Below are 22742 nucleotides of genomic sequence, written 5' to 3'. Positions count from 1 at the left end.
TCCTTCTGTTACTGAACTGAAGACCTTGGAAACAGCTCTTTAAACATGAAAAATCAAGTAATGAACATGCTCTATCTGACATCTTCAAACATATTTGAGGAAAATTAAGCTTTTATGCACTACATTTATCTCTTTTTCTGCCCTCGTGATACCAAGTCACATCCCAACACCTGTACACAACTCACGAATAGCAGTTAGCACAGAACAGACCTTATCAGTTTCAGACCACTCACCGATTTGTAACAGAACAATCCAGTGCCAGTGCCTTCCTTCTATCACACTGGACGTGGTACTATGTTTTTCCCACATCTTCATCATTTCGGAGCAATGCTGAGCTAACCAGATAAAGCTTTAACTGGCTACAATCCTGCTGACAACACAACAGCTGCCAACTATGAAAACCACTGTGGCCTTGTTGGCAATCTAAGCATGCAGCATATTCCACATATGTGCTGGATCTCCGCTGTCAGCTATCCTTTCAGAGGTAAAATCTTCTAGCTTTGAGAAGTAATCGAGTCAAATCACAGCAGTGTAAGTCATCTTCTGTTTCTGCTGTTTTCCCAATTCACCTCCGTTTCAATCAAGATACTGAGGGACTTTAATCTGCCTCGTGCCTGCGAGACTTGACTATAAAAACTATTTACATCCAAGCAGCTGTGCTCCCCAAGTCTAATTAATATGCCACTTTAGTTCCACCTCAACATAAAACCAACAATGCAGAGATAGGATGTATAACAAAAACAGTGACAAGAACTGCTAAAACAGGTCAGCATTCATCTACCTGGATCTGTGCAAAGCTCTTGACACTGTCCCGCATTACATCCTGGTCACCAAACTGGAGAAAAATGGATCTGACAGGATGGACCACTCGCTGGATAAGGAATTGGCTGGACTGTTGTACTCAGAGTTGTAATCAACAGCTCAATGTCCAAGTGGAGACTGCTGACTAGTGGTGTTCCTCACATTTTTGCCAGATCTGAATTGGGTTTTTACATTATGAAGACTGTATGAATGTTAACATGCAGTACACCTCAACTTTTACCAAACAATGAAACAAAAGGGGAGATATCCACAGGACAGAACAAAAGAAACAAAAAAAGGTGCCAGGCTTGATCCTCAGTTAGAAGTCACTATACAGAAAGGTGGATCCACAGAAGTGTGGACCGGAAGGGCCCTTTTAAATAGGATGTCTTGTATAGCATAACTGCATACACCTGGGTTGGCATGATTTTAAACTGAGAGAAATCAGAATGCTGCACAAAATTTAACTTTCCGGATGGTTTTCAGACTTGATTTAAAAGTATCTTGAGAAGGATAATTCTTGACTGTTTCTGAGACTAGAATGCTTTAACTGCTCAGAGGGGAAAAGACATACAGCCTTTCTCTAACTTATTCTTAAATAATACACCTACTTTACAACATATGGGTGAATTCTCTATTATTCAGTACTAGAATTGCCAAGAATGACACAACTAAGTTCATAAACTTTATTCAGCTTCCACAAAAACATTTACTAATGTAACAGCTATGTACGCTATCATAACAGTGGTACAGAACTGGAACTTTCCTAATTCCGTTACCCTTCCAAAAAACAAGATACGTGAAATTTATATTAACAAAAGCTCATTCCATCAAAAACTTAACATTGTTTTTTTTCAGTGAGATGCTAAGAACAGTGATTCTTAATAATTCTAAGAAAATAATGATTGTAGGAGTGAAAAATTCAAAACACCTATGTTATAGATCAGCAAACAGGTTCAAGTAGCCTCCTCTCATTAGTAAAAATGAAAAGTAAGCACACGTGACAAGTACATACTCAAAACATTCTTTCTTAACAAACCCCATTTCTTCTCAAGGATTTACCTTGTTAAAACAATTACCTATAGCTGCTAAGAACGCCTGCACTTTTAATGGCTCACTCGCTCAGTATATTTTACACTTTTATTGTGACTGTATTTCAATAGTTTTATATCTATAGAGGTCCACTAAAATCATAGCCTCAATGCAAATGCATAAGGAAATATTTAAGAGTGTAAGTTGTTATGTACAGTCAAAGATAAACACCCGTGCCTGATTTTCAGGGTGCAACTAGTCTCACCAAGTCTAAGGATGACCAGTGACTGAGTTTCAGCACATGTCACCTGCCTGCTGGCCTAAGCCTCCCTGAATGAAAGCTTGTGGTCATTTTAATTCCAGTCTTTGCATTGAAAAAAACATCTAACTCAAACAGAATGGACAATTATAAAGGTAGAGATTTTGTACGAAACGCCAACAAGCATCCAAATGTCAGACACTCCCACAAGCAATATCAAGTGCCTGTGTACTAATTCCAAGATCTACTTGCTGAAATAAGTGAGATACAAGTAGCTAGATAGGTATGAGCCAAGTCTGCCTTAAATTAATTTTTGAAGAGTTTAACAACAATAAAGAAAAGCATGAAGATACCAAAAATCTGATTTTTCAAAGCCATCACATTAATGAGCAGGCGTCAGACAATAACCCATCACTCTATAAAAGCCAGCGCTGACAGTTCTACAGATCCAATTTTACACCAGTCGCTACGTGGCCTTTTAAGTTAATACTCCTGCTACCTGCCCATCCCCATAACATCAGCTCAATAACAAATCTACAGCCTATGCTTGGACAATGGTTTCAACTATGCTGATGTTAAAAATAATAATAACTGATTCAATAAATTAATCTAAAAGCAGCTCATCATTAGGAAATGCAGGAGGAGAGGAAAACTACAACTACAACTACAGAACAGATTCTTGGTAATCCTGAGTGAGCTCTTCTGCACTAAGCAGCACACAGTTGCAAGGGTGTGGATGAATGTAACAGCTTATTCTAAAACCTTTTAAAATATGGATAAAGTAACCAACACAGAAACATTTGCCAATAAGTTGAGCAGCAGTTTCAACAAGAATTGCATTTGTATTGATGACTACCTTACCTAAGCTGATGCGTTCTAGGCAACACTTCCCTAGTTGATGACTTGTTGATAAGGGACAGCAGCAATCAGATTAAAAACCTAACACATCACTCCTCAGAGCAAAAAGCATGCGGCAGAACCACAGAAAAGGAGACAATTTGTTTTTCTCTTATGCAAGTAACATGAGAAAACATTTCACCATATCTCAATCTCCATCTCCTTTCAGTAGCACAAACATAGCTTTCCTAAAGATGTACTATTCTGTCAGAGGGCCACTGGCTTGAGATGCACACAGCAACAGCCCACAGACTTCTGGAAGAATATTTATTTACATTACTGCTTTAACACCAACTCACATACTTGATTTTTGAAGTGCTGTACACATATATATACAAAAATTACGCGCACTGTGCTGCTTGAATCCAAAGCAACACGTCATCCATTCTGGGATGGAGTATGAGAAGCCTAAGAGCGCGGACACAAAATGGCAGCGCCGGCACGCCCTCAGGAGGAGCAGGCCATGATAGCAGCACCTCAGCAGGCTCCTGGACACCAGCTGGGCTGAACAGAATCAGCACTGCAAGGCAACTTCCCAGACACTATGGGTCTGCAGAGCACATGTGTGTACCTTCTGCCTACCACATCCACTTAACCACTTCTAATAAGGTTCAGTGACTGAAGGAGGAAAAATAGTTTTGCTGATATTCTTGTTTTCAAATGGGAAAACGTAATCACCATCTTTAGGTCCGTACTTTCGATAGCAGCTCACTCCTCTCCCACTTACAAAGCGCATTCCTCCCCACAATTCCACAGGGCACTCCCTCTCCCTACATTGATCTCCATGCTGCAATGCCGGGAAGCAGAAGAGAACATCAGAAAACTCAAGGCGGCAGACACAGCAGCTGTGTCTGGCAGAACTTCATGCCTCAGTCTTGAAAACCTCTTCTGTACGCCTTGCCACAGAGACAAAAGGGATCTGCTTCAGCACTCCTGCATACATGGCACTAATCCTGAATCCTCAAGAGTCCGCATTCTGCACAATGGCATCTGCACAATGCTGCATTCTTAAGTGAAACTGTAACATTAGCGAACAGTAAATAGTTCAACAGAGCACTACTCTCATCATAAAAGACCTACTCTAATGTTTATTTGACAGGTAATAAATCTTTCATCCAGAGAGCTTGGAGCGGGTGTCTTTTTAATCAAAATAATTCCTTAGGGTTTGGCTGTGATCCTCTTCCCCCCAGATGAGCCCAGCCAAGGACTATGGACATGAAGGGCAAAGAGATACTGCCCAACAGAATACAGCAAGAGGAGAAAACGGCACTGATACAAAGGGCAGCACACGACAATTGTCAAATAGCAGAGAGTCTTGTGGTAGTACTTCACACTGACAAGCTAGGAGCTCTCTGCGAAAACCTGGGACGCATTGTTACATCCTTTCAGCTGGAAGGTTTTCTAGTCCCCAAAACGGACGGACGTTTATTTCCAACTCCGCACTGACCACAGTAAAAGCCACAGCTGCTGGCTGCCTTGCTGGCTGGTGGACCAGAGGTGAGGCAAGGGCACTGCAGAGAAGGGGAGGGCACATGGAGGAGCTCCAGAGAACAACCAGTGGAGCCAGGAACACTGCTGCTTCATTGTAAGACAGGAGGCTGTGGATAACTTTCACTAAGCTCAATGCACACAGTCATTAACTCTTTCTCCCAATGTTTGAGATCACAGTAACTCAGCACTATACGTCCGAAAAGGATTTTTCTCCGCTGTGCTGAGGCAAATGTTTTCTAAGCTACAGTGATGAATCACTTTCTTGTAGCAGGCTTGATTATGCAATAACATTCTCATAGATTGGCAAAACATGGCAATCATGTTCAAAAACAAGCACTGTAAGTCTAATCTTTTAAAGAGAAAGTGGCAAGCAAATTTGCTTCAAATCACTTGGGTATCAACTTCAGCATCGAAAGTTTATTTGTAACTTAAGGCCTTATATGCAAACCCACATTCACTAGGAAACCCATCAGATGACCACAAATGTGTGATAGCAAAGTTCTTGTTCCCTACAATCTTTGTGCCTGCAGAATAACTGACATCACTTACCTTCAGTTTGGATGCAAGACAAGCAAGCAAGCAATCGTTTCTCTCTTAGCTGTTTTACAACGTGTCTCTACACCCTCAAAAAAGTTAACTAATAAACATGTCACATAGGATTTATGGCTTTAGCTGGACATCTGTTAGGAGTGCTGCTTCTCAACACGCAATCCACAAAGAGCAGGAAGCCTCTATGGTGCTGGTTTGCTTTCCCTCAGCTACTTAACTATATAAAAAACAACTAAAACGCTTTGTGTTCCTTTCTAATATCAATTTCCTAGCAAGCAGGAGCTTGAGTCAGATCACATGTTTCAAGATCACATAAGGTGACCTGCACAGCAGCCACCCGGGGAGTTCCTGATGCACAAGACTGTATCAAATGCAGTGCAGGTATTTTTCTGTTCAGTTTTTCTCAACGTTTCTGAAGGGGTTAGACCACATGCAAAATGCTCTTATTTTCCAAGACAGTGAGCCACTGCTCAGGACCCTGTCCCAAAGAATGCTGAGTTACCTACACAATATGATTTTCAACATGACAGACCGCACTGCAAGGGGAGGAAAACTCTTGACAAATCTTCAAAATAAGTTTCACATTGACCAAAAACATATCGTTATTTTTTAATCACTTGACACCAGTGAGGAGCTCTCCAGAAAAGCATGTGGGAAATGAAAACATTCCATCTTCAGAACAGGATCCACACACCATGCAGCATGCAAGGCTTAGAGCTGCTGAACAGCAGGAAAGAAAATGAATAGCTGCTTGGTGAGAGGATCAGCCTCCCTAACGTATCAAGTCAGACTGAGCTCCTACATCACATGTAGGAACTCACTGTATTTCTTCTAAAAGAGATTAAAGGCAACTTTAACTGTGGAATTTCCTAAGCCTTGGGTATTTTCCTGGTAATCAAAATATTCTCTTACAACTCCGTGCACATATTTAATATGCTAATTTAGTTTTGTGCAGACTCTTCATGAAAAAGGCAGCAGTTTCATTTCTATGTCTACTCCTTAACCAAATTAGAACAGCGCCAATAATGAAGATACAGGCTCCCCGGCCTTCTCTTTAGTAAGATAAATGAAAATATTTTATGAGGAAATAGTCGTTCACAAGCAGAGTTTTCTCAGAATTTCCAGTATTTTCTCACTATAAAGACCACTGTATCCAACAGCACAAGAGATCCTAACCTTTGGTTACCAAATAAAATGAAGCTTGTCAACGAGCAGGTTTTTCTCCCTCTTTGAAGTGAATCTTCTGAGCAAACTGCAAGCATTAAGCAGATGGACCCTATAAACTGAAATTCTGGGTAGGAGCCCGTCAGAAGTTTCTCAGGGTACAAAATACAACACAAACAGCACACCTAGAAACCCGCTGTCCACATGTTCCTCCTTCTTGCAACGCGGTGCCACCTCCTGTACCACACAGCTGACTACTCACTGAGCCAATTCAGCTCCCTGAGCTGAAGAAAAACTATGCCTCTTTATTTTCCCCCTGGTTATTTCAGTTTTCTCCTAGAATAACAAACGCAGTCTGCTCACCAAAAGGTCAGATAAGTGTCAGGTCAGCGCAAGCATTTGGAGCACACGTCCAGGAGTGTGATGCTTCAACAGCATGAACGAACACCTTGCTGCCACTGGACTCATCCAGAAACAGCCTTCAAAAGACTGAATGTTCCAACTGCCCAATTTCTTCTAAAAAACAAATGGGTTTTCTCCTCCTCTATTACCAACAATGACAATAAAACTACGCCAAATGCTTGCTAGCATCAGTTTCATATGCGTATAGGCGGAAATAAGATGACAAGATAAGACAATGGAGTAGTTTCCTCTATGAGCCCTCTTCCAACCTCTTCCCATTCAAGAAATTAGTTAAAACACGTGCTTAACAGTACACTGCATATATTTTCTGATTGCCTTCGCGCATTTAAATACAGTGTTTGTGACATTCAAATACACTTCCACCTCTCTTTCAGATGTCCAGAAAATTACCTGAAGAGAGCTGAGTTTCCAACCCAAAGCCACAGAGTGCAAAAGCAGGCGGAGCTGAAAACTAGCATTTCTCAAGCCCTGTATTCGCAGAAAGGAGAGCTTCAAGATGCTGTCAAAACACTCACTCCCACTGCTTTCTCCCGAGGCTGTGATCAAAGTGACAGTTACTGTGGCATCCTCTGATCTGCTGCCACGAAGTGACCAAACCTCGCCCTGTAATTTTCAATCCATTGAAGTCTGATCATTAATTCCACCCCAGAAGAAACCTCTCCGACTTCCCTAATCCAAAAAAAAAAAAAAAAAAAAAAAAAAAGAAAAACTACCCCACAAAAAAACCCACAGCGACCAGCCCTCCGTAACCACAGATTCCGCACTTTCGCCCCTAGATCGACTCCTGCACGTTCTGGGGTGCGCGCAGCTTGTTTTCGCAGCCCGCAGAACGTCCCCGTGCTCTGCCCACTGGCTCACACCACTCCGCACACCCCCGCGGAGTTGAAGCGCAGCCGTGCCCGGCGCCCCCGTCGGGGGAAGGCCTGCTCGGGCGGCTCCGGAGCGCGGGGAGAGGGAAGAAGAAACGGGGATCTCCCTCCGTGGAGGGGCTTTTCTTTGCGACGCGGGGCCACGCGCTGGTGGCGGAGCACAGGTGAGAGCCCGCTCCCCGCCGCGCAGCCACCCGGGGCCGGCTTCTCTCACCCACCTTTCTGCGCCCCGGAGCCCCGTAAAAGCGGCGGCAGGAGGAGGAGGCCGAAGCGGAGCAGCGAGGCCGCCTGCCGGGTCCCCGCGGGGAGCGGCCGCCCCGGGCTCACCATGCCCCGCGGCGTGGCCGGCAATCCGAGTGCATCGCGGGCTGCGGGGCGGCCGGGCCGGGCCGCGTCTCTGCCCTGCGCCCCGCGGCCGCCGACAGACGAACGCGCGCCCCCAGTCGCCGCCAGGCGCCCCCTGCCAGCGGCACAAGCGCTTCCGGGTGCGCGCCGCGGCCCCCGGCGGCGGAGGGGCTGCCCCGCTTCCTGCCGCCCCCGCGGCCCGCCCCCGCCGTGCGAGAGCGCCGGCCTCGGGAGGGTTCCTCCGGGACGGGGCGGGAGGTTCGCCCCGCGGGAGCCAGCCCCGCGCTTTGCCGCCCCTCTTTGTGCCTCCTCGGTTCTCCTTTACGGTCTGACCGAAGGCATTTCGCTTTTGAGGCAAAATTGCCTCAGAAAACTCGGTGGAAACAACTTTACTGTTGCAAACAGTAAAGAATAAATTGGTGTCGCCAATCTCCTCTCATAAACACGATTCCAGCTCTAAGGAAGTGAGAGAACGGCCAGGAGGGCTCAGGGCGTTGCAATTTCAGCTATTTCCCATCTCGCTCTTGAACATCTAGCGTGTGACCAGAGGCTGGTTTTAGAGGGCTATGCTCACGCGTGAGGAACAGGTATTTTGAAAAAAGAACTCTATATTTCCAGTATTTCAACAAGAAAACAAAATAGCTCCTCTGGAGAGGCTGGATTAGTTGCCCAAGGCAACCATGAAAGCCTACTTGGGGGGCAGCAAGCACGCAAAGCATTCTCTGCGTCCTCTCCCCGGCAGTTCTGCGAAGCAGATGCTGCTTTCCTGACCAGTGGTGTCTGTGCCCACTGCACCGCCATGGCAGGAACGGCACTTTGGGAGCAGTCCTCCCCAGCCACTGCTCAAAGAGCTGTTTAAATGACGCTCACCGATTGCTTTAAGATTATGGTTGCTAGTCAAGAGGCTAAAAATAGAAAGACGGCCAAGTCGATGCTCAGTGCTTGCTGAGGCTTTTTTTTCACATAGAAACATGCAGGGCGTTATGTAGCATTCCCTGATGCAAGTTCACTAAGTTTTGTACTTTTCTCCTGTTGATACCTTTTTAGCAACACCTCAATGAAAGCAGTCAATGAAGGCTATCTGACATGAGGCTGTTTTAAGTCAGCTTGTAGGATGTAACAGTCACTGAAGACATCCTGCAGCACGTAATGGAAGATGGGCTGAAAGTAATCTATATGCACTCTTTTGTCTTCCATTCAGCAGACGCTGAGGTTCGTACCACAGGTCACGTGAAGCAGTTATATCACTGCAATAACATCCTTTCTGCACTATAGAGACCGCATTCCTAGGGTCACTAATCATTAGCGGTATTTGTTGTGTACTGGAAAAATCACTCCTTGAATAATTTGTGGCTTAATAGTGCCGTGCATTAACAGGAACATCCTACACATAAATCAGCAGAGTTCCCTGGTGGACTCGGAAAGGTTTTCCCCCGCATTATTTTTTGCTGTGAAGAATGTGTGTTGTATTTTCCTAGCTTGATTCAACTCTTCTAAAGGTTTTTATTTGCTCATGTGAAAAGAGCACTGGGGGAGGGCTGATTTCTACAAGGGGTGTGAGAATTTGCAGTGATTCCTAAAGCTGCCAGAGGCTGAATTTGCTCAATCTATCTTACAAGTTTGTCCTGGAGCCACATTCCCTAACTACAAATGGCTCATGTGGAGCCCTAGGATACATACTTTGCAAAGGGAACACCATCCCGATGGAAGTGGTGACAAACTATGACAGCTTATCCACTCTAAAAGCCTTAAAGATTTATGGAATCTACAGAGCCAACGAATGAGGAATATCATTCCATTAGCAATGCAACTGTTTGGATGGCTTGTCTTAGTACACACTTCTAATGCAGAAGAAAAAAAGAAGAAGAATTAGATAAATCCAGATGGTCTCCCTGGCTTTCAGAATCTTCCTCCTTCTAAGAAGGCTGCAGCACAAAATGAGTTTAAATAGACCATCTGCAGAGTGCTGCACATTTCAGTCTGTGAGAATTCCCAGGCAACTCCTCTGGGGGAAGCAGAACTGCATATAAAGGCTCCATTTTGGATTGTGACTTAAAACTGCCCCTGTCATCAAATCAAAACAGATACATAACTAAAATCTTATGGGAAACAAGTACAGCATCATGCAATATCAATACCATAAGGCAAGTTGCCAACAAATACTACGAAAGCAGCACAAATCCTTTTTTCAAGAGGGTAAGATTGAAGATCAAACTAAATTCTTAGCGCCGACAGAAAAATGTTTAGGCAACCAAGCATTTCTATAATGTTTCTTTCCCCTTACAAGTAACTTCTAGAGGTAAATGAAGCTATCTGATCTCCATCTGGTTCTCTTCCCCTGAGAGGCTTCTGATGCTTCTTTCCCACCATGGTTCTCTAGCTTTTCCATTCTTTTATTATATTTCAAAAGCTGAATTCAGCTGGAGGGCAGGGCTGCTATTCAGAGGGGCCTCCATGACCTAGAGAAACAGGCTGACCTGACACAAACCTCCTAAACTCCAAGAAAAGCAAGTGCAAGTTCTTGGATCTGGAAAGGAACTGCCCGTTGCAACTATATATTCTGGAAAATATTCACAAGCTGGTCTGTAGAAAAGAAATTGAGTTCCTAGTGGACAAGCAGCACGTCACAGTGAAGAAAGCCAGTGGCATTCTGGACTATATTAGCAAGAGGTTCAGGGGCCAGCAGAGCCAGGGAAGTGATCCTTCACCTCTATCTGGCACTTGCAAGACTGTGTCTGAGTACTGCATCCAGTTTTGGGCTCCCCTCAGAACAAGAAAAATACTGACCTACTGGATGGAGCCAGTTGAAGAAATCTCCAAGATAGTCGGGCTGAAGAACATGATGCATACAATTGGCTTGAAAGAAGTGAACATCTTCAGCTTGGAGCAGAGAAGGAGGAGGGGAGATCTTGTTGCTGTCTGATAACTACGTGCCCCCAGGACAGGACTGGAAGGTGCAGTTGGCCTGTTCTCAGGAGTGCACGGTGATAGCAACAGACACAAGCTGCAACAAGGAAAATTCCATATCCAGATGGAAGAGGAAAAAATACCATGAGAGCGGTCAAACACTGGAACAGGTTGTCTGGAGAAGTTGTAGAATCTCTGCAGGTTAGTAGCCCTTTTACCTAAGAGTGGATAGATCCAGTGTCCTCCTGATGCCTGCCCATGAGTAACTGGATCTATGTCACCTCTGAAACTGTTCAAGCTCTGTAGTATATAAAGACATTATTCACTGAAATATGGTTTTATAATTTAACAGCCACAACAACACTGGAACAAAAACTCACTCTTTTCTGATTATTTTTAATTGTTAAATTATTTGAATTAAAACAGTACCAAAGCTATTATTGAAATGGTTATTGTTCTCCTTTGCCAAATTCTGCTTTTAGGAAACAGATTTTGATAAATGATTCCATGGTATTTTTAATTAAAAATCCAAAGATGAGCAAGGAAGAATTGTGAATAACTTTAACCTATCATGAATTCTACAGATTGAAAATATCTCTGGATTTTCAGAAGTTTACATGATATTTCATATGTTACTCTATTAGCTGTAGTTACCACTAAACTTCAGCCAAACTGGATAGTTGGTGCCTGGTCTTGCAAGCACTTCCAGAATCCTGCAGTATGCTCTGTGGCATAGCTAAATGTGTGGTGGTAAAAGATGGTGGCTCTAGGCCTTAGGATCTAGCTTTTGTTGCTATTGGCATTTTTGTCTCATTTGGAAATTCTACTTTTTGTCTATTTTTATTTTCAGTGAAAGTACTTCTACTGTTTTCATTTTTTTTTCCATTTTAACTGCCTGTTATACTGATTTTTTAGGAACAACAACAAAGTTCCAGTCGCAGAATGGATTTGATTTCAACCTTTTAGAAAGGAAAATGGGTATTGATTGAATATTATTCACATCGATGGATGTAATTAATCTTGTCCCCAGAAACACATTTATAAAACCACCATGATATATCTAAGATTAATTTTTAATTAACCTCAGATAAGAGCTTTACGACTGTATATAAAGCACATTTATTTGACAGACTCTAGTTTTGTGTTTGTGTTTTTAAAAGAGAAAAACCACTTAAAATTCAGTTCCATGTTGTTATGGTGGGAAACATCTGTTAATTTTACTGGGCCTAAAAGTCATTATTAGGGAAAAATTGGTAGCATGAATTCCAAAAACAATTCTCTTTTACATTTTACTGCATTGTGTATGTGAAACAATTCGGGGATACTGGGAACAACAACAACAACAACAAAAACAATCTACTTTTTGTTTATTTCAACATAGTTACATAGGGAATGAAAATGTAAGGATTTCCAACTGTCTTCTACCCTTGCAGGAGTTCATGTGCATTGGATCAATGCCAAGTCCTACTAAAACCCTTCAATTAAAAACAGAAAAATGTTGAAGAGAAGTTGTGTCTTGTAAGTATGGGTTTTGTGCTCTTAAATAAGAGCAGCATTCTGAAGTAGCATGCTAAATTCCCTGGATGAAGTGAATCCTGCAGTTCAGTGACAGCTGAAGGACAAGACTATGATAATTATACCATTAATTTAGCACATAAGCACAGGCAGGATATTAAGCATGGGTTCACCTTCTGTGGGACTGAAAAACACACTTAAAATTCAATCTGTATTTTGCTGAATCTACTGCCTCAATTATTTGCACCCATATAATCTCTGTTTCATAGTTACTCTATTACTCTCCTTTTCAATATTTTACACTTTTGTCAGGACCTTAGTTTCTTTTCTTAGCTTCATGTCTTTGATGCAAACCCCAATTTGAAATGGTCTTTCATGCTCCGTGCATCTCATTCAGATTCTGTATCTTACCTATCTTTTTTTAGTCCTTTTCTCTGCCTACATCTTTACCCTTTCCCATTCTTGCCTCTGAATCACTTCAGCCCTTGTAATGGGCTGATTCATAGGTTAGTCTTACACTGATTCCTGCTTCCAATCTCATTGACTGGTGGCAACTACAGAAATATTAGACAAAAGATGAAGCTCTCTAGTGATACATTTATGAAATTAAGAAAATATAAAGAACACCCTCATAGGGGTGAAAGAAAGCAGTTAAGTGCTGCATATTTCAGGTCAGAGAACAACATAATGTAATAAATTTTTGCCTAATGTTTGTCTTCAGGAGAGCCTCAGATGTAAGAACAAACTTGATATGAGATTATAATGTTAAAATCTGATACCTGTGAAGACATTGTTGGGAAGCTAAGAACAAAAAGGCTGAACTTCAAGTAAGATTTTCCGTTTCAGAAATAGAGGCATTCTTCTGTTTTTGCAGATGAGATTAGTAATCTCTGTAGCAAAGAAGTTCAGTTTTTCAAGAGGTTGTATTGTGTCTGCTCTTAAAATTGTGCGTTAGACCATGAACATATTGGTATCAGCTCTGTCTGTAACAGATAAAGAATGTGGGCAGCGGTCTATTTTTTTTTTGTCTGATTGATTGTAGTCCCACCAAATCAAATTGATTTGATCTGAGTTGCTACCACATCAGTGCTGTGATGAGTAAAATGGTTTTTAGTGAAAAAGAGGAGAATCAAAATGTGAAAGTGTACCCTAGAAACAACAGAATGGTGTTGAAAGCTGATTATATCTTTTGTATAGATGTAAGTAATGTGCTGCTGTGGACAGCCCTAACTATTTGGTGCTGATGAAATACAGAGCTAGAACTGCAGGCAAAAACAACTCAGCTTCGAGAAAATTGGTGCAGCATTTAACTGAAATGGCAGAGAATTATAATTTTAAATGGGAGGAAGTCTGAAAATATTTAAAGCTTCAAAAGAAATACTGTGCTATGCTAATAAAGACATACATGAAAATGACAACATATGATCAATTTTTAAAAAGAAAACGGGCTGTTTTATATGAAATCCAAGCTTTATGCACAGGACTAATGCTTCTCCCCGGAGAAGAGCTTTGCCAGTTACTATAAAACCCAGGAAATTTGTGTTGTTTTGTGTTGTTGCCAGCACTTGGATGCTGGCAAGCAATGACTGTGCAAGTGTTTCAAGAATAAAAATCCAAATTTGAAAAAAAAAATAAAAAACTGGGGGGGGGGGGGCTGGTGAGGGGGAGACAGAGAGAGAGAGAAAGATGTTACAAAAGTTTTTGGGCAGTATGACTGTTGAAAGAATTTTAAAATATGGCCCAAATCAACCTGAAAGTATGATAAAGCCAAAAGGTAGAAGAAAGCTCTCCTCTTTTTAATTGACCCCGCATCTTTTAAAAATATCACTGTTTTCTGTCCTACTGTTGTTGTTTTTTAAAGTTTATGACTGGCAGTACTACGTTCCCTAGCCCCTTTCTCTTTTCAGATGTATGAAGCAAATCCCATGCATGCTCTTAAAGCGCAGTACCCCAGCTTTTCTGCCAACACATGCCCCAGCGTGCTTCATGCAAGACTAAAGCAAAAATAAGAAGCACTTTAGTTGCTGCATGAGATTGCAACATCTGGCCCAAGTAGTATCAATCTCTTAGGCTGCGAGTGAAATGGGACTTACATGAATGCTATGAAGGATTTATTTGGAGAAGGTCATGAAGAACTTGGACAGCCAGTTGTGGCAGATGGGAAGAAAAACTCATATTTTATAGGCAAATTTAAAGACGTGTTAAATTTAAAATTTAACACTGAAAGCTTAGAGCACTGACTGACAGACTTCCTGATAAGTCCTGGACTAACTGTGCATGTAGTAGCTGTCTTAAGTGATAGAGAAGGCATAGCATTTTCTCCCGCTCTATCAAAAATGAAAGGTAGGTTATCCTGCTCAAAAAGGTTGAGTAGAAGTGTGGCAGGTACTTTTCTGTTTAGTTCTAAGTGCTAGGAATAAAAGCCTGCAGACATTTTTGTGCTGAGAAGGAAAACCATAAAGTAGAATGTCTTACAATGTTGCAGATCAGAAGGAAAATTGTAAAGTAGAATGTCTTTCAGTGTTGGAAATCAGAAGGGTCTTTTCCTAATGAAAAGATTTAGAGCTTAAAGTAAGGCATTAAGTGCATGGTTACATCTGAATACAAGCAGAAATCTCCCATCCCACAGTTAAATTTAATTTAATAAAGTCCCAGAGGGTGTCAAAAATGAGGATGCTTTTGGTGATAAGTTCTCTCCTGAAATATGAAGTCCAGTGCCCAAAGGCAGTCACTTAAACAACTTTACAGCAATGGGAGAAGGGATATTTACTGAAAGAAACACTTCTTTCACCAAGACTGTGAAATCATCCTATAGCCTCTCATACAAGTTGTAACAGTGAGTGCCAATTAGCAACACTAATATTTTTCTTCTGTCGCCTCCAGTTTCCCTGGGCAGCACCAGGTCCTTCATTTGCATGCCAGCGTGCAGAGAGTTCCCTGGGACATATTTTATGTTTCAGTAACTGACTTCCATTCACTCTGCCATAATAAAGGCCAGATGATCACCTCTATTATGCAGATGAATGCATGGAAACAGTGAGGAAGTCAGTAACTTAAAGTGGCAGAAGGAACAAGTGCTATTCTGTTCTTCTCTCTATCCCTTGACCTTTCAATAGCTTTCTTGCTTGCAATTTTGAATTCAAGGGGAAGGGTATAGCCAGCCAACTGGAAGGTAATGAATTAAGTTAGAAATCATTTTATGCCACAGCTGACGCTCAGCTTACACAGGGAAAGGTACACTGGAGATATAAAAGGTGTTCAATAAATAGAAGCCTTGGACTGAAGTGCACATAAATTCTCAGTAGTTTAAATAATTTAAAATACATTGGTTGTTAAGATATTGAAAGGGTTATTTTAATGAAATGCTTAGGGAGAGAAATATGAACAATATACATGTCACTAACAGGAAAATATACTTAAAGAGCAGATGACCTACTTACATTTATATCTTTTGTCTTTTTAGAGATGTTTCAATACCGAAATAATTTGATATTTTCTTTTGTCCTTTCTTCACAAAAATGTCTTAGCCTCATCTGAAAATGTACTGTGTTAGTCACCAACATGTCCAAAAGCAGAGATTATGCCATAGTGTTCCAGAATTGAATCCATTCGCTTAAGTTAAATAACCAAGTCACCAAGAATCTGTGGAACAATTATAGTCATAATGGAAGAGCTTTTCTGAGCAGCAGATTTTTCAATATAATTTTGCCATTCTAGCTGCAGTAACTTACATTTGAATGTGTTCTTCCATAAAAAAAAGATAACATCATAATTGTGGTATTTAATTATCCTAAATATTCAAAGTTATTTTATAAAATCTCATTTGAAGGGTGAAAACAGGAGTTAAAAGAGATTTACTTGGTAGCTGGTCTCAGAGCTTTACAGGTGACAGTGAGACCCAATGGTATTATGAACATTCTTATCTTGCCTTAACATAAATAGAATAAGGTTTACCTGTGTGCGATTAATGTGTAGTTTTTCCATTTTATTTCTTTTTGCCTAGAAGGAAGGAAGGACCTTTATTTTATTTTTTTGAAAGAAAACACCCCAGAATGGAAGTAACAAATTATTCTATTATTAATTGCATATCTCTCTATATAGAGATTTAATACATTAGTAAGCTAAATAAAAGGAATAATTCTGTTGGGTTTTGAGAAGGGAAGGAGATAATCATTCTATTTCTATCTGGAAGAGTAGATTGAAATAGAATTATTATCTCCTTCCATTACTCTCTCCTCTCTGGAAGAAGCTCAAGATCGCTATCCCAGAACTGCAGATAATGTAGGCTCACATCTTACATTTTGTAAATGATGTGAATAGGGCCTAATAGCCTTGGATCTGAGGACTTTCTGAACTTTGGGAAACTTCACATCTGAATTTGTAGCACGGACCCATTTCTAAAACCTATATCAATACTCTTGATTCTCTTCTACCAGTGTCAAACAGATAGAATTCTACTACAGTGGGTTTATTTTTGAAGTTTAGCCCATGTTATCGGGAAACAGGAATGTATAGTTTATAATCTCTTGCTAAGATTCCTTTTTTTTTCCTAGAATTGCTTACCCAGATTTCGTGTAATAACTGTTCCATTCTCACTATTCATGGAGCTTGAGATTTGCGGTTTCTATCTCAGACTAAAACAGGGACCTGTGTGCCTGAAACATTCTTTTGTTACACCTCATTGACTTGATGAGAAGATGTTGCCTCTCCTTACAGACCTTGTCTGCACAACTACTGAGAGAAAAAAATAGGAGATAAATGGCAATAACTCACAAGTGTTTTAATCCAGAAGCCCTCACAGTAAAAAAAACCTGCCCTTACAATCAGCACAAGTTTTGCCTGGTCAGGTTTTGATGCTAGATTTCTAACGTAAAGCCTCTCCTGGAAGATCTGAATTGAAATATCTAAGTTTAATCAATATCAGATGTATGTATAAAACAGAACAAGGGACACAATTTGACCGTTTGGTGACTGACCTACTAACAAAAGCAAGATCTTTCAGGATATACCTCTTCATGCTCGTAGTGTGGGGCAACAAGCCAGTCTAACATCTGCTTAGTATTAATTGCAAAGCAAATGTACAATGCTGACACCATTAATCAGTTTGTCCAAGTGAATAAAATGTCAAAAACTGATGTAAGAAAGCTTGGCTTTAAAAGCAAACATTTCATACAGATCTGCATGGGTCCACCTTGTGATGGATAAGTTAACCCTGGAGGATGAAGAATGACTCCAGCCTAATGTTAGAGGTGGAATGCATGCAAAGTACACAAATACTGTAAAAAAATTAGAGGTATGGGAACTAGTTCTACAAAAATCAATCACCTACTGTCGGTGCCACAAATATCAGCATGTGATGTTAAACAGAATAAATAAAAACATTTTGTTTTGAGTCCTACCTGCAAGTTGCAAGCTGTGTCCTTAAAAGTAAGTATTTTACCTTCCCTAAAAATTAGCCAGCTTCCTCTTTCTCTGCCTGTTCTGGGCCACAGGCAGGAACAGTACCTAAAGTACAGACTTTTGTTAGAATTAATCAGGTTGGTAGAAAACAGTGCAGCAGTATTTGAAATCTGGGCTTAAATTATGCATGAAAACTGAGGATCAGTCAGTAAAGGGTGCTATTACTCCCTTATGTAATGAGGAGTAGAACATCTGTCAGGAAAGGAGGAGGTAGGGAACACAAACACATGGAAGATAGAGACGGAAAAAATCTCTGCTAGCCAGCTTTAAAATGTAGGACTAATTCTATTGCTTTGTCAAATCTGGTTTAAAATTTTTAAGGCTTTTGTGCTTCCAAGATTCCCTTTGGGATATATTTCTGGACTGTAGTGTATTTGAGTTTCAGTATATTTTTTCCTGATGCGCTGTTTTTTTAACCTGAATTTCTTCCCACAATTACCAGCACACCCCTTCATAACACAATAAAAATTCACCTCCCTCATAAACTCTCTAGCCTTCACTGCCTTTCTCTTAGGGTCAGATTCTGTTGTATCTTCTCAGAATATTGTGCCTTTTACCATAAATTTTCCGCACTGGAAATCATCAGGATTATTCAAGGGTAGGGCTCTAGTCTTAAAAAATAAAATAGACATTGCTGGAATAGGCACAATATGTCCTGAAAGTATGAGACAACCATTTTTTTTTCAGATGGGAAGAAAAGACTAGGTACTGAACCAGCCTCTTCATCACTATAAATCAGTGACTTGGTAAGGAGAGTTTCCATCATGTGAACAGAAAGGACTGTACATGATGTGCTGTTCCAACAGAAGAAATACAATTTGTTGTTGTTGTTGTTGTAGTGTTTTTCATTTACCTAGGGAAAGGAAAAAACTTTATAATTTACTGTAAGATGTTACTGAGTAAGAAGCGTGTTCTTTACTTCACTTGTCTAAGGAACAAGAGCAGCATAAAAAGATTTGGTGTTCAATAATCATATGTTAGATCAGATCAATATAAATGAAATTAATTTAAAAAAGAAGAAGCTTTATAAAGCCAAGAGAACCATTTGGTGAAGTAAGCTGGACTGAAGAGCTTCAAATTCTGAATGGTTAGAGAATTTGGGAGAACTTGTTAGTAGGAGATGCAAAAATCCCTTTAGCTTGAGTCCCAAGTAAAGGAAAACACTTCTAGAGGAGAGCTCTGACTGCAAATGGATGAGCAGATACCTGAAAAAGTATTTTTTGGAGTAAACAAAAAGCCTATAAAAATGGAAAAAGAAATTAAGCAACTATAATTTCTCTGGCTTGGAGGTCAGAAAACATAGGAATAAAGTATGAGCTGTAAAAAAAAAGACCTAAAAAAGGGAGATTTTAATCACAGAATAAAAAAAGTAGGATTGCTGTGCATCAGAAATTAATTATTACCTGCCTTAGACACCAAAACAAAATCAGTACTTTTTTTTCCATCTTATACAGCAAACACTAGTTCTCTGCTTAACAATACAGAAGGAAGATGATGATGCACTTGCAGACTTCAGTAGTATACAAAGCTTTAGTACATGCTGTAATGGAAAAAACTAGTGCAAGGCATAAAGGTAATGAAAACTAGAACAAAATGTAGTCTGAGTTTACAGAAGATGGACTGTAACAGATTCATCTGGCATTTTATTTTATTTTTTTGACAACTGTCAACTTTTTTTTAGGGAAAGAAAATGTAGTGAATCTATCATGACTTCTATAAAGCTTTCTCATACAGTCCATTAAATAAAATTGAGAAGATATTAAATAGCATAATAATCACTTGAATATGTGAATAGAAATGAACATGTCAACAGCAAGATGGTTTTGGGAAAAAGCTGAGTAAGTGAGAAAGAGAACAGGGCTTTATCACTGAGCATTCAAGGAGACATCTTCCAAGACTGCTTATGGAATTCAGTATTATAAAATTTTCTCATGAACTGCCTTGGCAGAAAGATTAATGTAATCTGTTGATGACACTGTTGGAGGCATTTTCAGTACAGTGGCTAAATATTGTATATAGAGAAGGAAAAGAACATCACACAAAAACAACGATCAATTCTGAAGTCAAGAGTAATAGAAATGCAAGGACTAATACGATTTTCTGGTTTAAGTTGGCACTTCATCAGCCAGAAGGGTACAGGGACAATGACCTATGTGTTAGTTTGATGGCCCAACTATGATATGTAACTGACATGAAGCCATAAAAAAGACAAAGATGATCCTCATCTGAAAGATATTTTAACAGAGGTAAGTAATAATTAACTCCAATTTGCATGAAATAATACGACCTCCCCTGGAATGTCATGTTATAGTTATCGTTATTTAAAAAATTAATTAGGTTGGGATCAGGTGGACAGAACACATCCAGAGACTGGACGCTAGGCTGGACAGGAGGCTGGATACAAGGTTCAAGAAGAGTCCATCTTGCTAAGCATCTAAACGACTGAGGTTGCTCAAATGAGCAATTAGACAAGCAGTGATGTGATTGCTCCCTATGAGCACATCAGGGAATACATGTGGAAGAAGAATTTGCTCTTCATTCCAAAAGAGCATACTGGCACAATGACAGCTAAAAGAAGGTTTCTAAAGAGCAGAGCAGGGAGTAACTAAAACAGCCCATTGAGAGACATCATAGGAGCAAGAAGACCAATTATATTTTAAAAGGATTGCCAATAGTTTGTGAATAGATTTTTATGATATGATTGTTCACCTTAATAGGAGATTGCACTTTGTGGATATCTGGGCATTTTTGCAGACCATCAAGTCTCTTTTTGCCCACTTTCTCCCAGAGAGAAGAAAAAGCCCCAGAGAGAAAAAGACATTTAAAGTTGCCGCCTCCATTTAGGACTGAGGAATCTGCTTTAACGCAAGTAGTTTGGAAAACTCTCAGTTGGTGTCTGAAAACTTGGTAGTGTTTAGATCACCATCAGACTCTAGTGGATTCCCTACTCATTCTTAGACTCCTTACTCTCCTTTGACTCTCCATTTCATTCTGTGGAACTACTGCTCAGATAGCTTTTAGACTAGACTGTGTTTAGACACAATCCTGAAAGACTTTAGAAACCCTGCAGCATGATATCTGATCACGCTGTGCCTATATCTGATCATGGTCTGCCTATGAAATCAGATACAACTGGCTTTTCGCCTTCCCAAGATAATCTGCTGTCCTGTCTTGGCTTTCTTAACAACTCTATTCTCTACGCTTGTCAGGAGGCCTTCAAAAACATGCCAGCCCAGTTATATCAGGACAGATACTTACCTGTTCATCCAGTGGAGTTGTGCCAGTTCAGAACCTTATGGTCAGATCTGGATTCATAAAATTACAGTTAGAAGAACATGCTTATGGCAGAGACATATCCACATGTTCACTTTCTACATGCTACAGACCAACTCTCAGAAAAGCTTCAATGGAGATTGGCAAAGTAACCTTAAGACATGCCTTTGTAAATGGCATACATCAAGGTTCCTGCTGGCTTCATCTTCCCCTCCCAGAGGCTGTGAACAGCTTCTGCACAGGGACTGCTGGTGTCCTAGTGGGGTGCTGACACTGCAGTTTTTGTATGCAGTTTCCAAACTGAGGCCAGGCAATGCAAAAGGTAACTGACAAATGTATGTCAAAATTGAAACACAGAAAGGAATGGTCTGAGTCTCTGTTAGCATCACAAAACATTATTTGTAGTGAATGAGTCCTCAAGAGAACTGTTCACTGGCAGCTGCAGTTTGAATTTTACATTACAACTATTTAAAGAAGTTGAATTTAAATTGAACAAAAAATCTGATCCATTCTTAAAATGAAAGTAATGTTTGGTTGGGCAATTACATGCCAAATTATCATGTGATCTCATAATACTTACCTATAGGAATTGTGTAGTGTTTAGCGTCCATGACCATGTGACAGACCTCACAGCCACGTGAAGGGCTGCTGAGGCATATCTAGGATAGTAAAACAGCATATGCATAATTTGTATTTTGCAGAATATTTTGTGAAAAAAATTGTATAAAGCACCTCCTTTTTTTTTTTTTTTTCCCAGGTAAAATGTCGTCAGAGCATAGGCTGGCCCATTCTCAGGATTCTGGGATGTGATCTTCCAGTGCTTAAAGGGAGCTTATAAACAGGAGGGTGACCGATTTTTTATATTGTCTGATAGTAGTGTGTCACAGTCTGTCAAGGGGGGATGATTTTAAACTAAAAAAGAGGGGATTTAGATTAGATATTAGGAGGAAATTATTTATTCAGAGGGTGGTGAGGCACTGGCACAGCTGTCCAGAGCTGCGGATGCCCCATCCCTTTTGGCTTTCGGGGCCAGGTTGGATGGGGCCCTGGGCAGTCTGAGCTGGTGGGTGGCAGCCCTGCCCATGGCAGGAGGTCCCTTCCAAGTCAAGCCGATCTATGATTCTATGCCATCAAATTTCAGTTATCAATATTGGTATCCATGATTAGTCAAAATCTTATTTATGTTTTATGTTTCTGTGAACTCAGGTTTGAAGATGTTCTGGAAGAGCACATGAGACATCTCACGGCTGTTTCATTCATATTTTTAGAAGTAAGGGTTTCTAAAAAATAATTGTAAGCACTAACTCAGTTCAAAGACACACTTCAGTTTCACATGCATTAAAAATTAATTTTATACCATCTCCATAATTCTTTATATTCAGCTATAGGCAGTGACAACGTTTCCACTTGCATGGCAAAAGCTGGAAATTCTGGCAATTCAGCGAAGAGCAGAGGGGTCTTTTCTGACCTGTTGTGGTAGAGAAGGCAGCCTGGGACTGTGAGATGAATATGGCTGAAAGGCAGAGTTATAGAATTGCTCTGAAGTGATGCAGTTAATCATATTGCTTATAAACAAACATTTTTCCTTTCCAGATTGACCTTCCCTCACCTCCAGATGATGAGGAGCTCATCCTTCTCTCAGCTAGTATTAAAAGCATAGTTCGGTACACTAGTAGTATTGGCTAGAATTGTGAAAAACACCCAGACAGATAGACTAGAAACAAATCCACTTTGTAAGCAGAAACAAATCCACTTTA

The 22742-nt window shown here is 40.5% G+C and overlaps 1 protein-coding gene and 1 long non-coding RNA gene across 3 annotated transcripts in view; one reads left to right on the top strand and one right to left on the bottom strand.

The window, feature by feature from the left end:
* Nucleotides 1-22742, bottom strand: part of DCBLD2 (discoidin, CUB and LCCL domain containing 2) — a 66754-nt gene that overhangs the window by 31363 nt on the left and 12649 nt on the right. The window contains exon 1 of one of the 2 annotated variants that reach the window (XM_021399875.1): nucleotides 7704-7926. The exons of the other annotated variant lie outside the window; for it this stretch is intronic. Within the exon in view, the coding sequence (XP_021255550.1) occupies nucleotides 7704-7815 (112 nt within the window). The 5' untranslated portion in view covers nucleotides 7816-7926. Of the gene's footprint in view, nucleotides 1-7703; nucleotides 7927-22742 lie in introns of those variants that run through there. 2 annotated transcript variants of the gene reach the window in all.
* LOC110400266 lies at nucleotides 7974-21975 on the top strand. Its single transcript, XR_002439728.1, has 3 exons — nucleotides 7974-10938; nucleotides 12171-12255; nucleotides 21743-21975. It is a non-coding gene; the product is annotated as an uncharacterized LOC110400266 (long non-coding RNA).

The sequence above is a fragment of the Numida meleagris genome, chromosome 1, assembly GCF_002078875.1.
Source record: "Numida meleagris isolate 19003 breed g44 Domestic line chromosome 1, NumMel1.0, whole genome shotgun sequence".
NCBI classification, from domain to species: Eukaryota; Metazoa; Chordata; class Aves; order Galliformes; family Numididae; genus Numida; species Numida meleagris.
Note: the sequence above shows the minus strand (reverse complement) of the source record. Positions and strands in the feature narration are given on the sequence as shown.